Here is a 12767-nt window from a genome sequence, read left to right as displayed (position 1 = left end):
TTAGAAAGCATCACTACGAACAAAACTAGTGGAGGTGATGTCAAATCCTGAAGGATGATGCTGTGAAAGTGCTGCACTCAATATGCCAGCAAATTTGGAAAACTCAGCAGTGGCCACAGGACTGGAAAAGGTCCGTTTTCATTCCAATCCCAAAGAAAGGCAATGCCAAAGAATGCTCAAACTACCTCACAATTGCACTTATCTCACATGCTAGTAAAGTACTGCTCAAAATTCTCCAAGCCAGGCTTCAGCAATACGTGAACCATGAACTTGCATTTGTTCAAGCTGGTTTTAGAAAAGGCAGAGGAACCAGAGATCAAATTGCCAACATCCACTGGATCATGGAAAAAGCAAGAGAGTTCCAGAAAAACATCTATTTCTGCTTTATTGACTATGTCAAAGCCTTTGACTGTGTGGATCACAATAAACTGGAATATTCTTCAAGAGATGGGAATACCAGACCACCTGACCCGCCTCTTGAGAAACCTATATGCAGGTCAGGAAACAACAGTCAGAACTGGACATGGAACAACAGACTGGTTCCAAATAGGAAAAGGAGTACATCAAGGTTGTATATTGTCACTGTGCTTATTTAACTTATATGCAGAGTACATCATGAGAAACGCTGGGCTGGAAGAAGCACAAGCTGAAATCAAGATTGCTGGGAGAAATATCAATAACCTCAGATATGCAGATGACACTACCCTTATGGCAGAAAGTGAAGAGAAACTAAAAAGCCTCTTGATGAAAGTGAAAGAGGAGAGTGAAAAAGTTGGCTTAAAGCTCAACATTCAGAAAACTAAGATCATGGCATGTGATCCCATCACTTGATGGGAAATAGATGGGGAAACAGTGAAAACAGTGGCAGACTTTATTTTTTTGGGCTTCAAAATCACTGCAGATAGTGATTGCAGCCATGAAATTAAAAGACGCTTAGTCCTTAGAAGGAAAGTTATGACCAACCTAGATAGCATATTGAAAAGCAGAGACATTATTCTGCCAACAAAGGTCCATCTAATCAAGGCTATGGTTTTTCCAGTGGTCATGTATGGATGTGAGAGTTGGACTGTGAGGAAGGCTGAGCACCTAAGAACTGATGCTTTTGAACTGTGGTGTTGGAGAAGCCTCTTGAGAGTCCCTTGGACTGCAAGGAGATCCAACCAGTCCATTCTAAAGGAGATCAGTCCTGAGTGTTCATTAGAAGGACTCATGCTGAAGCTGAAACTCCAGTGCTTTGGCCACCTCATGTGAAGAGTTGACTCATTGGAAAAGACCCTGATGCTGGGAGCGATTGGGGGCAGGAGGAGAAGGGGACGACAGAGGATGAGATGGCTGGATGCCATCACCGACTTGATGGATATGAGTTTGGGTAAACTCCGGGAGTTGGTGATGGACAGGGAGGCCTGGCATGCTGCGGTTCATGGGGTCGCAAAGAGTTGAACATGACTGAACGACTGAACTGAACTGAACTGAAAACAAGTAGAGGAAAAACATAAGAGAATGATATTCTTTATGATTTTATGTACAAAAATTCTTTGTAAATTAGCATATTTAATTCATCAGTATACCAAAAAATCGTGACTGTGACTGAGTAGGATTTTTCCCTAGGACAGCAAAGCTTAGTTCAATATCTGGAAATCTAAGACATCTATCAACACAATTAGTTACATATATAAGTTAAGGGAGGGGAAAAAAAGATGATCATATCACTGTATGCTAAGAAGGGTGATGCAGAGATCCTAGAAAGGGATGAGTAACCAAGGAGATCAACATTTATTCACTCACCCATTCATGCATAGCATATTTTTCTAAGGGCTTCCCGGCCAGGCATTGTTGGGGCAGATAGGCAAGTGATAAAATAGCGTATATATGACTGTTATAAGTATGAAACAAATACCAGAAGAGCCCAGGAATTAAGCTACTCTTTTTGGATGGAGTTAGGGAAATGTTCACAGCATCAGAGACGTTTCAGCTGGGTCAAGGTGAAAAAAAACAAACAAAAAAAGGTTGGTGGAAGATTTGATAGAAAGTAATGATAGCTTATGGTGATTGATGTTGCATTTGTGATCTCCGAAGAAGAACGTGATTTCGCTTTGGGACCAGGAACCGGTCTTGACCACTCAAGAGCTTTTGTGTAGCAGAATTTTATTAATGTATAAAAAGGACAGAGAAAGCTTCTGACATAGACATCAAAAGGGGGCCGAAGAGTGCCCCACTGAGTTTTATCAAGGCCGTACATACTTTTACCAGACCCACTCTCACAACATACGTCTCAAATTAACAAGATTAGAACTAACAGTAGAAAGGTCTTACCAGACCCACTCCTAGAACGTACGTCTTAAGATTAGTCAGAACTTTCCTGTTAAGAAAAAGAAACATGTCCTCAAGCAAGATATATTGTTGTTATATTATCATTGGTACAGAGTTTAAGGAAAAGCAAGATGAGTTGTTTTGTTGTATAATCATTAGCTCTGGGCTTAAAGAAAACACACACACACACACACAAAACATTTTATGTGGCTAAGATACAGGAGTGTAGAAAAAAAAAAATTGTGCTTTTCTCTTCCTCACGAACCCCAGACCCCTTTCTCCTCCTCACAGACCCCAGACTTCTTATCAACCTACCTAAGAATTAACTCTCTCAATAATGGGAGTTATATAGCATTGTAGATGGTGTACATAGCATGAGCAAGTCTTCAAGGTCATTAAATTTCATTATAAATCCTGAGAATGGTGTTACTGGGCCATTGTTAATATACAGAAGAATGGTTTGGGAAGATGCTGTTAAGGTCTTACGCAGACAGATACTTAGCCAGACCCTGGCACTCCTTTGAGGTCCCTGGGGTTGCCTCCATGGGGAGTACAGTTTTAGGGTAATATATGGTGCTGGGGATAACAGAAAATATGGTGAGGGGCATGGTTTGCATATGGATGCTTACATTTTCTTTTTCATAGTCTCCCAGAAGTTGCCTATTCCTTTATATCTACAGAATTTCTGAAAAGGCCAGGATTCTTCAGTCAATTGGCAATGTGCAATTGCTTTGGAAATGTGCCTCTTTGCTTTAGAAATCACTGTATCCCATATTAACCCATTTTTAAAGTTCCTATTTTGGAATAGCTTGAGATTTATAGAAAATTTGCAAGGATAATATTAAGCCATTTAAAAAATCTACAAATAACATTTATATTACAAATGTGTGTGATGCATTAAAATCTTCAAATCTTTATTTTATCCTACTTGTTCCCCGCTTGTATTCATTTTAGTCTGACTGAAAGTAGAACAGACACTTTAACCCCTTTTAGTAAAAGACTGAGGCTCAGTTAAACAAATAAAGCCAAAATTAATGTTTCTCAACCCTGAGACATGAGCTTGGTTTTGGCATTAAAAAAAAAAAATCTCATAGACTTTAAAATGTGCAGCCAGTTTTAAGAACCAGGAATAAACCAAATTCATAGTTGTTTTTCTGTATCGGTTTTGTTCTGGGCTTTAATGATTGTTTCAGGGTACATAAAATACGGTCCCCGCTCTTCTGAGGAACTGAACTGTGTACAAAGCATATGTATGAGGTGCAGGAGAGGAAGGGAAGAGAAGGCCCTGCGACCAGATTGGGAAGTCAGTGTCACCACCATAGGCTTAAGTAACAGCAGACTCCTTATTCCTATGTTCGAGGCTTCCTCATTGACTCCTGTCATTCTCTTTGATCAGAGAGCTACATCTCCAACAATTTTCCTCTCTTCACTTTGCATAGCATTTAACAGTATATAAAACTCTTGAAGACTATTATCTCACTGGTTGTCATGAAACTCTGTGAGAGCAGGGAGCAAGGGTCCCTGGGACACCAGATGAGGGAAGCAGAGCTTCTCAAGGCCATGCCACCCCTCCTGGCATAGTCTAATGCTACCCAGGTCACCCTGGGCCCAGCTTCCCCCATCACCCTATCTCTCCACGGCCATACCACGTTCTGACCCTGCATTTTCTCCTGAGTTTCCCGTGTTCTTTGCTTCCCTAGTGCTCAGTGCTAAAGAAACTGCCTGTCAATGCAGAAGACACAGGAAACGAGGGTTCAGTTCCTGGGTTGGGAAGATCCCCCAGAGGAGGAAATGGCAGCCCACTCCAGTATTCTTGTCTGAAAAATCCCATGAAAAAAGGCGCGCTACAGTCCATGGGATTGTACAGAGTTGGACACGACTGAGCAACTGCACACATGCACACACACACACACACACACCAGTGTTCTTTGTTGTTACAGACATCTGGAGGTAATCATGGAGCCCTCTCAATTAATTCAGCCCCAGTAATAAATTACAGGGTGGATTTGGGGCTGGAGAGGGTGAGGAAAGCTTCCGGGCCTCCCCTTGCTGGAGAGCTCTTGCAATCAGAACTGGAGAGCCCTCCTCAGGGAGAGAATGTGAGGTTCAGCCCCAGCCTGCGTGCTGCCTGGAGGGGTGGTTGGTTTATCCTGACACCAAGACTTCGTTTTTCTTTCCTCACAGAGCATATTTCAGTCTGAGTAGGGCGGTCCCTGGGCTGGCTGTCGTATCCCGTTCCTAATTGAATTTTTCCTAAAGATCCAGTATGGTTTGAGCTCACTGATGGGCAGAGCTCCTGATGGGTGTCATGGGGGGCTGCCCTGTGCTCACAGGGGCTGAATATTTTAGCCCCTGGCCGTTATGCAGCAGTACCTTTCTCAGGCACCGTGGCAAACACTGCCCCTCTCCCCAGTTTCCAAGTACCCCTTGGTGAGCACCAGTACTGCTTCTTCCAGAGGCATCATCTCAGTGTCCTGCCATGTACTAGTCATCCCCTTGTTTCAAGAATAAACCTCAGATGATTCCTTAATGCCTGCAGAATAAATTCAAAGTCCTCAAGTTTGCACACAAAGCTTTCAGTGCTTTGGTTCCACCCCACATTTTTAGTTACTTTGCTAGCTGCTTTTCCATTTTCCCCCTCCAGCCACAGTAAATTGAAGTTCTGTGTACTTTTCCTACCTGTGCAGCGTGGCCTACGTTATTCAGGCCTGACCTCTACTCAGCATTCAGAGCTCAATCTGAAGGTCACCTCATTAATGAGGTCTTAGTTCTGCTCCCTGCAAGAAGTAATTTTACCTTTTTCTGCATCCCAGTAACACTTTATTTTTTACCTCACTTAGATAATATATGTATGTATGTATGTGTTGATTGCTCAGTCGTGTCTGACTGTTTGTGATCCCATGGGGGGGCCAAGGCTCCTCTGTCCATAAGATTCTCCTGGCAAGAATAGTGGAATGGGTAGCCATTCCCTCCTCCATGAGATCTTCCTGACCCAAGGATCGAACCTGGGTCTCCCACATTGAGGACAGATTGTTTACTGTCTGAGCCACCAGGGAAGCCTCACTTAGATAGTACCATCATTAATTGATGTGGTAGTCATTTTAATAGATTGTTAGAGGATCAGATGGCTGGATGGCATCACTGACTCAATGGACGTGAGTTTGAGTGAACTCCCGGAGTTGGTGATGGACAGGGAGGCCTGGCGTGCTGCGATTCATGGGGTCGCAAAGAGTCGGACACAACTGAACTGAACTGAATGAAATTGAAGCTTTTTTTCCAGCCTTACTGATATGAGATTCTCCTACCATAGAAACTTCTTAAGGCTGGGAACCATTTCTTGCTCATATCTATTTTCTGAAGAATGCTAGGCACTAAAATAGGTAACTGTTGGAAGAGAGGTATTCAAGATGGGTTGAGGGGAGTGTTCAATTTTTCTCCTCCTTCAGTTAAGGTAGTTTTTCTCATAACTCTCCACCTGCTCCTCCTTCTTCCTTCCTTCCTTCTTGCGTCATCTCAGAGTCTGTGTTCAGAATTTCATTAGGTGTGGATTAAGTAGAAACAATAATGAAGCGAAGAATACTGCTCTCATTTTTGTGTTTCTTTAAAAGCAACTGTTTGTTTATTTTTACTTCTAGATTCAACAATGTCTCACCCATCTTGGCTGCCACCAAAAAGCACTGCTGAGCCTCTTGGCCATGTGTCTGCACGGATGGAGACCACCCATTCCTTTGGGACCCCCAGCATTTCAGTGTCCACACAGCAACCACCCAAGAAGTTTGCCCCAGTCGTTGCGCCAAAGCCCAAGTACAACCCATACAAGCAACCTGGTGGTGAAGGTGAGTGTGGGCATTGCAGAGGTGGCTGCCTACAGCAGGAGAGCTCAATATAATAAAAGTGATTTGTAGGACAGTGTTGCATTGGGAAAATAATTCTGTAGTATGGTCATCATAGTACAGAGACTGTCAAACATTGAAGATCACCTAGTAACCACCTATGCAACTCTTCTTTTGGGCATACAGGTTGAAATCTGTTAGGGGTTATCTGACTGTGGTTTTGGCCAGACCTAAAACTAGAACCCTCATCTCTTCATTCATAGCTCAGTGTCCTTCTATTGCAGTATCCTCCACCCCCATCCCATCATCTTGTAGAAATGTGCCTACCACCCAGTATCCCCTCCCTCTTGCCATCGGACAAGTGTCCCACATGCTACCAAGCAGTGGTCTGATGGTGGGTCTGTTTGAAGTGACCCTGATAAGGCACTTAGACTTTTTTTTCCCTTCTCTAGTTATTTTGTCTAGATTGTTATTTTGTCTCTTCATTTTGGGGGAGAGGTAAGATGAATTTCCCTCTAATATGAAGAGAATAAAGACAGTCCCTCTTACCGAGAATGAGGCAGAGCTGTGTGGAGGGCTTAGTAGTTAGGACAGTCAGTGCACACTTGAGGGTCAGGATGGGGCAGGTTCTGCATCATGTGTGAGAGGGAGGGGAAAACAGGTGATGGTCGCGCTTCAGACGCCTTCACTCGGAGTGCTGTGAATTCTAGTGAGTTGGACCCGCGGCCGAGTCTTTCTGTGTTGAGATGCCCCACCCTGTCATCATCCTTTGTGAGGTCCTCTCACTGCCCCGCTGGTTCTCTAGGGACACTGGCTTCATCTCTGATCCTCTGCAGCTCTTTGCTCAACTCTGTTCTTTCTTACCATGCCACCTCACCACCCTTTTGTTCCCTGTCACAACCCTACTTGTGTCACCTTCTCCAGTGTCTGGGCATGACCTGGATTGCAGGTAGTCGGAAGTAATCTCTTCCCTGGGTTTCCACATGCATCGTATTCTGACGGTCAAATTCCTACTTCTTTTGTTGCTCCTCCTGCTTTCCTTCATCTGCCACTGTTGACCAGATGGTCTGTGTGAGGCACTCTGCTTGTTCATTGTCGTTCTGTTGCCTTATCCTGTAACTCTATGAACCCAGTGCTTTTTCACATCAAAAAATGGGAACTTAGAGACAAGAGGTGACACTCTCTGTAGTTCTGAAGTGAGGCTATCGTCCTCACCCAGCCTGCTGTGCTGCTCGTCCCCCTTTTCTTGGCATATGTGGCACTTGGGCCCCATATGATGGTGACACCTCCTCACTTCCTTATAAGAATGTAAGCTTTGTTTCCCCATTTAAGCAACAAGATATGGTTTCTCACTCATCCTTATGTTCCTCTTGGCTCTTATTATGCTACTGTGTTTTTAGTGGGAATGGTTGTGTGTGGTCAAATGTATGTCTGTATCTTCTTATGTGTATATATATTTGGATGGGTGGCGGATGGCTGGATGGGTGAGTGCACTGCTCAGTAATTCTCTTGCAATAAACAGTTTGGAACGTGGCATCCTCTCTCAAAGCAACTCAGTCTCATTGAATTTCTGAAGTCTTGAGTCTTTCTTGCAATTCTGCCAGTCTCTCTTTCTTTTTAATATAACCTTTTTTGAATACGTAAAGGAAGAGATTTCTCTTGCATATATGCATTTTAAAGGCAAACATGGATAAAGGTTCATGGATATTCAGACTTTTTAAAATGTAGCTCCGTCTCTTCATCTGCTGTATCTTATAACACGATATTTGTTAGAAGTGTAAGATTTACTTTCCTTTATATTTAATTTAAATGTTAGTGCATCTTCTGTTGCCCTCAACATTTTTATAATTCATGTTACTTTTGTTTAATTTTTAATACATTTTCTAAAGTTTATATGCATTTTCTTTTTCTTTTTTGGTCCATTTAGAATGTTCTGTACCATTAGTGAAATCCCCAGGTAGTAGGTAACACAGTTTTCATTTATAGGGTGAGTTGATGATGCCAAGGTCTTGTTAGCTCACCTCATGCTATCCTTTGCCTCTATATATACTGACCCTCAATTTTTCGCCCATAAAGCCTTAGCATTCATAGCTTAATTCAGAGTCTGACTTCCAAGAACTTCAGCCATGAAGACAGTGTAAAACTAACAGAAATCATAGCCCACCTTTTGCTGGTGTCAAGGTGAAAACCTGCAGTGCAGAGAGTGTAAGTGATTCGTTTGAAGATGGATGACCTGGTTGTCATCAAGTTGGTCATCAGGTCCCCTTTGTCTGAGTCCAGAGTTATCAGGCCCTTGTATTATATTCTAGCAAGGACTCTTTCCCTGCACTGTAGCCTCTATGCATCTCATACAATCCTTTGCACAACTGTCCTTCTAATAGATTTGCTTGAATGTGGGCCTGTCTCCTTTGGTAGATTCAGACCTTTTGGAGGTGGGGCTGCCTGACTCATGCCTTTACTCCCAGCAGCATCCAGGACACCTGACACACAGCAGGTACTCAGTGATGTTTGCAGTGAGAGTTAAGCTACGGCACTGTGAACCTGCTTATCCAGGTTCATATTCAGGCTCTCAAATACTTTTCAGGGCTTATGGTTCTGTATGGGTTATTTTTACTTCCTCTCCCCTTTCCTTGAGCTTGGTAGCCTAGGATTTGTTTAACCACTGCTACCTTGAAGTTACTGATTACATTTCTCACCCTGGTCTTATGTCTGTAATCTCTGGGGTTTGCTTTCTCATTTTTAAATTCTGACTGTGAAAGTTGAAAAAGTACCCACATGTTTTCCACATCAACTTATATTTATGTGATACCATATGTTATAATTTTCTTTTAGAAGGTATTCCACTAATAACTTTCTCTGAAGGGCTTTGGCACATTTAAAAGTGGGGTGTACTTTTTTTCCCAGTTAGTAACTCTTTAGGCCTTAGGGTTTTGTTATTTTGCTACCATTGTTCTCATTTATCATTGATTTTTTTCCCCCCAACAACTGTGTGTCTTGGAATGCCCCTGCATTTCCCAATGCCTTTCTGTGTCTTGTACTATATACTTATGAGCCCATGTATATTTTTTATTGTTTTGTCTTCTTGCAAATTTTACCATGTTAAGTGTCTGTGTATTTTTTTATGGAATGATTTTGGTATGTATGTGTGGTTTTATCTCTTTACTTTCTCTTCTAGACTGGTGAGGGAATAAGGTGACATGATTTTTCTTTTGGTCTTTAAAGTACTAGCAGTAGTGTTCTTTATCTTGTAATCTGGGCCCTCTCTCTGCTTCCAATTTGCAAACATTTCCCAAAGCCTTAGACTTTGATGGCAGTTGCTGCTGCTGCTAAGTCGCTTCAGTCGTGTCTGACTCTGTGCGACCCCATAGATGGCAGCCCACCAGGCTTCCCCGTCCCTGGGATTCTCCAGGCAAGAACACTGGAGTGGGTTGCCATTGATGGCAGAACAGGGTATAAATCTTGCTTTTTCTATCCTTGGTAGATACTAAAGAAAATGATCTGTTTTCTTTTATTAATACATTGTTTTATGAAATGATTTTGAAATTTTCTTACTATTTTAACTCTGGCAATTGGAAATTCTTTTTCTCAATAATTTGGCTGAATGAACTGTGATCATATTTTGTGTTCCTTATTACAATAGATTATAATACAGAAGGATTTGTAAAGTTTGTAGGTTTGTAAAGTTGGAGTTATCTTGTGGTCTGGAGTTGACTTTGTCCAATTTCTGAAATTTCTTTTAAAAATATTTTTTATATAAGAGTTTTAAAAAAGTGAATCCATAGGATACAAATTCCACATGATCATTTTAGTAGAATTCCTTTTGTTTGTACAATCCATTATAATTTTTCTACCACTTCCATATTCATTGTTATCTAATTCTCAAAAGACTGTTCTTATTGTAGCTCTCTGAGTTAGATGGAACAGATGGTATTGCAATTATACCAAGTGGTAAACTACCCAAAGTGAAGGGTATTACTCAATAATTATTCAATAATATGTGATTATTCAACTATGTGATTATTATTCAATAATCACATAGTTGATAAAATTGTAAAGCTAGGCTCTATTTTTTATATCTAGGGCTCTTGTTGATTTTAGAAGGTTCTATTTATTAGAGATTGGGCTAGATAGCCTCATCTATTTTGAATTCATTATTTTATAATTTCATGATTTTTCTTTGAAATTAATTTCAAAATAGTTGCTTTTTTAAAAAACTTTTCCTATGTATATTACCTTATATGCTTCTGTATAATATAAACAAAGCCTCTGTTTTCAAGCTTTGCCTACACTGCTTCACCTAGACTTGTAAAGTCACATCAGAATAGGTGAAATAAATTCTATTCATTGAGGATCCTAAGCTTGGAAATTTTTTAGTAGATCTCTCTGTGTTTTATTCTACCTGAGGTTCCCAATCCATCCTGTGGAGAGGGAGTAGTTACTGCCTGTTGCTAACCCGAGGTAAACGTAGTACTGAGAACAAAATGCCATCTTAAACAATTGGTCTCCCATGATGGAAATGGCAGCCAAACTTGTTTCCTTTCCACTTTCCTGCCCAAGCCTTTCTTCATGTTTTAATCACAAAGTCTTTGAGCAGCAGAACTAGAAAAGAGTTTGAAGGTTTTCTAGGGCAGTTCTTTCACTTGTCAGATGTGAAAACTCAGTCTGAGAGGGAAAAGAATATCTTCCCAAGATTACCCAGGAGTTTGGGGCTGAACTGGCTCTAGAACTCAGGTCTTAAATGTGCTCATTCCATTAATTCTCTGCTGTCTTAGATTGGAAGAGACAAAATTGGAGCTTGGTTCCTAGGAATTGCTGAGTCTTTGATTATTGCTATTTGGTGTTGAACTGGCCCTTAGTGATGTGAAGTCATGTAACCTGGTCAGGCAGGACATATTTGTTTTTTCAACAGATAGCAAAAACGTGAGTGAAATTGATGGCCACTTATGGCAATGTATTTGAAAAAGTAATTTGGAATGGATTATTTCTGCCATTTTTAATCTTGTGCATGTAAACCAATTTATTGCTGCTTTGACTCTTGAGAGTCCTTTGGACTGCAAGGAGATCCAACCGGTCCATTCTAAAGGAAATCAGTCCTGAATATTCATTGGAAGGACTGATGTTGAAGCTGAACCTCCAATACTTTGGCCTCCTGATGTGAAGAGCTGACTCATTTGAAAAGATCCTGATGCTGGGAAAGACTGAGGGCAGGAAGAGAAGGGGATGACAGAGGATGAGATGGTTGGATGGCATCACCGACTCAATGGACATGAGTTTGAGTAAACTCTAGGAATTAGTGAGGAACAGGTAAGCCTGGCGTGCTGCAGTCCATGGGGTCGCAAAGAGTTGGACATGACTGAGCGACTGAACTGAACTGAACTGAACTCCTTTTGCAGTTAGTGAAAGCTTTTACTTTTTATTCCTGAAATAATTGGAAGTAGAAAATGTTTAAGGACTAATGTGAACTCTGAGCAAGTCGTTTCTGAGTATTTCTGCTCGACCTGCACTCTCTGTCTCTGGAGTCCTCTAGTCTCTTCCCTGGTGTGAAAGGTGAATCTGGCCTGTGGCTTTGCAGGTACAAAGGGGAAATGTCATCTTTGTATAGTTCTAATGGTCCTTTTAAATCGCCAGCCATCACAGAACACTCACAGCTTCTCAGGCTGTTTGTTATAACTGTGGTCTGTCAACAGGACAGTCACAAGTTCACTGAAAACACTCAAGTTTGACTGGTGTGCCCCTTTTCTGGTTCAGGGAAAGCATCTTTAGCCTCATCTCTCATTGTGGAGTATAGTAAATGAGTTTAAATTTTCAGAGACTGGGGTGGGGGGGGGATAAGCTATGTATTCTTTAAAGGGTCAGATACTAATTGTATTCCTTTGATCTTTACATGGCATCTTCCTGAAGAGAGAAGAACTTATAATTCTTTGTATGAAATCAGATTTTACTAAATATTCATAAGCCTTATTGACACTCAAAAGAGCCAAAATTCAGTGCTGACTTGGTGATCAGGGCATTTACATTCAAGCCTCAGTTTCACTCCTTGACCTTGCACATGTCATTTTCTGTTTTATGTTTTCTTACTTTATAAAACTAGTTGGTAATATTAATTATCTTATGAGGTGGTTTTGTGGATCAGATATAATGAGTGTAAAAATGTTTCACAAACCATAAAATACCTTACAACTCTAGGAATTACTTTTGCATTCTCATTTAACAATCATTTACTTAAAGCAGAATTTGCGCCAGACGGACACTCTTGTAGGAGCTGAAGTAATGAGCCAAATGGAGACTGATCTCTGCCCTTGTAGAGTGTATTCCTTGCTGTAATAAAAATAACTAATTGCTTTGATTAATATTAAGTAATATTGATAAAATTATTAAATAGTATTTAATAAATGCATTTCATAATTTTATACAGACCATTACTAATAATTAACTAATAATACCAGTAATATAAGATTAATAAATGTATAGCAGTATAAATACAGTTATTAATAATATTCATAAATACTGATAAACAGTAAAAATTCTAATATTAGTGATAGGGATCTTAGTGCCTGAATATTATATTGTTATACAATTCTTGAACCAGGATAAATCTTAAAAATCATTGAATACATGTTCGTT

At 40.8% G+C, this 12767-nt stretch overlaps 1 protein-coding gene across 7 annotated transcripts in view; it reads left to right on the top strand.

Annotated features, from left to right (window-relative positions):
• Positions 1–12767, top strand: part of LPP (LIM domain containing preferred translocation partner in lipoma) — a 745809-nt gene that overhangs the window by 235362 nt on the left and 497680 nt on the right. For all 7 annotated transcript variants that reach the window (XM_027538411.1, XM_027538415.1, XM_027538413.1 and 4 more), the window contains one exon: positions 5946–6146. In XM_027538411.1, the coding sequence (XP_027394212.1) occupies positions 5954–6146 (193 nt within the window). In that variant the 5' untranslated portion in view covers positions 5946–5953. The remainder of the gene's footprint in view (positions 1–5945; positions 6147–12767) is intronic.

The sequence above is a fragment of the Bos indicus x Bos taurus genome, chromosome 1, assembly GCF_003369695.1.
Source record: "Bos indicus x Bos taurus breed Angus x Brahman F1 hybrid chromosome 1, Bos_hybrid_MaternalHap_v2.0, whole genome shotgun sequence".
NCBI classification, from domain to species: Eukaryota; Metazoa; Chordata; class Mammalia; order Artiodactyla; family Bovidae; genus Bos; species Bos indicus x Bos taurus.
The sequence above is the reverse complement of the archived record's forward strand: the minus strand, read 5'-3'. Positions and strand labels throughout refer to the sequence as shown.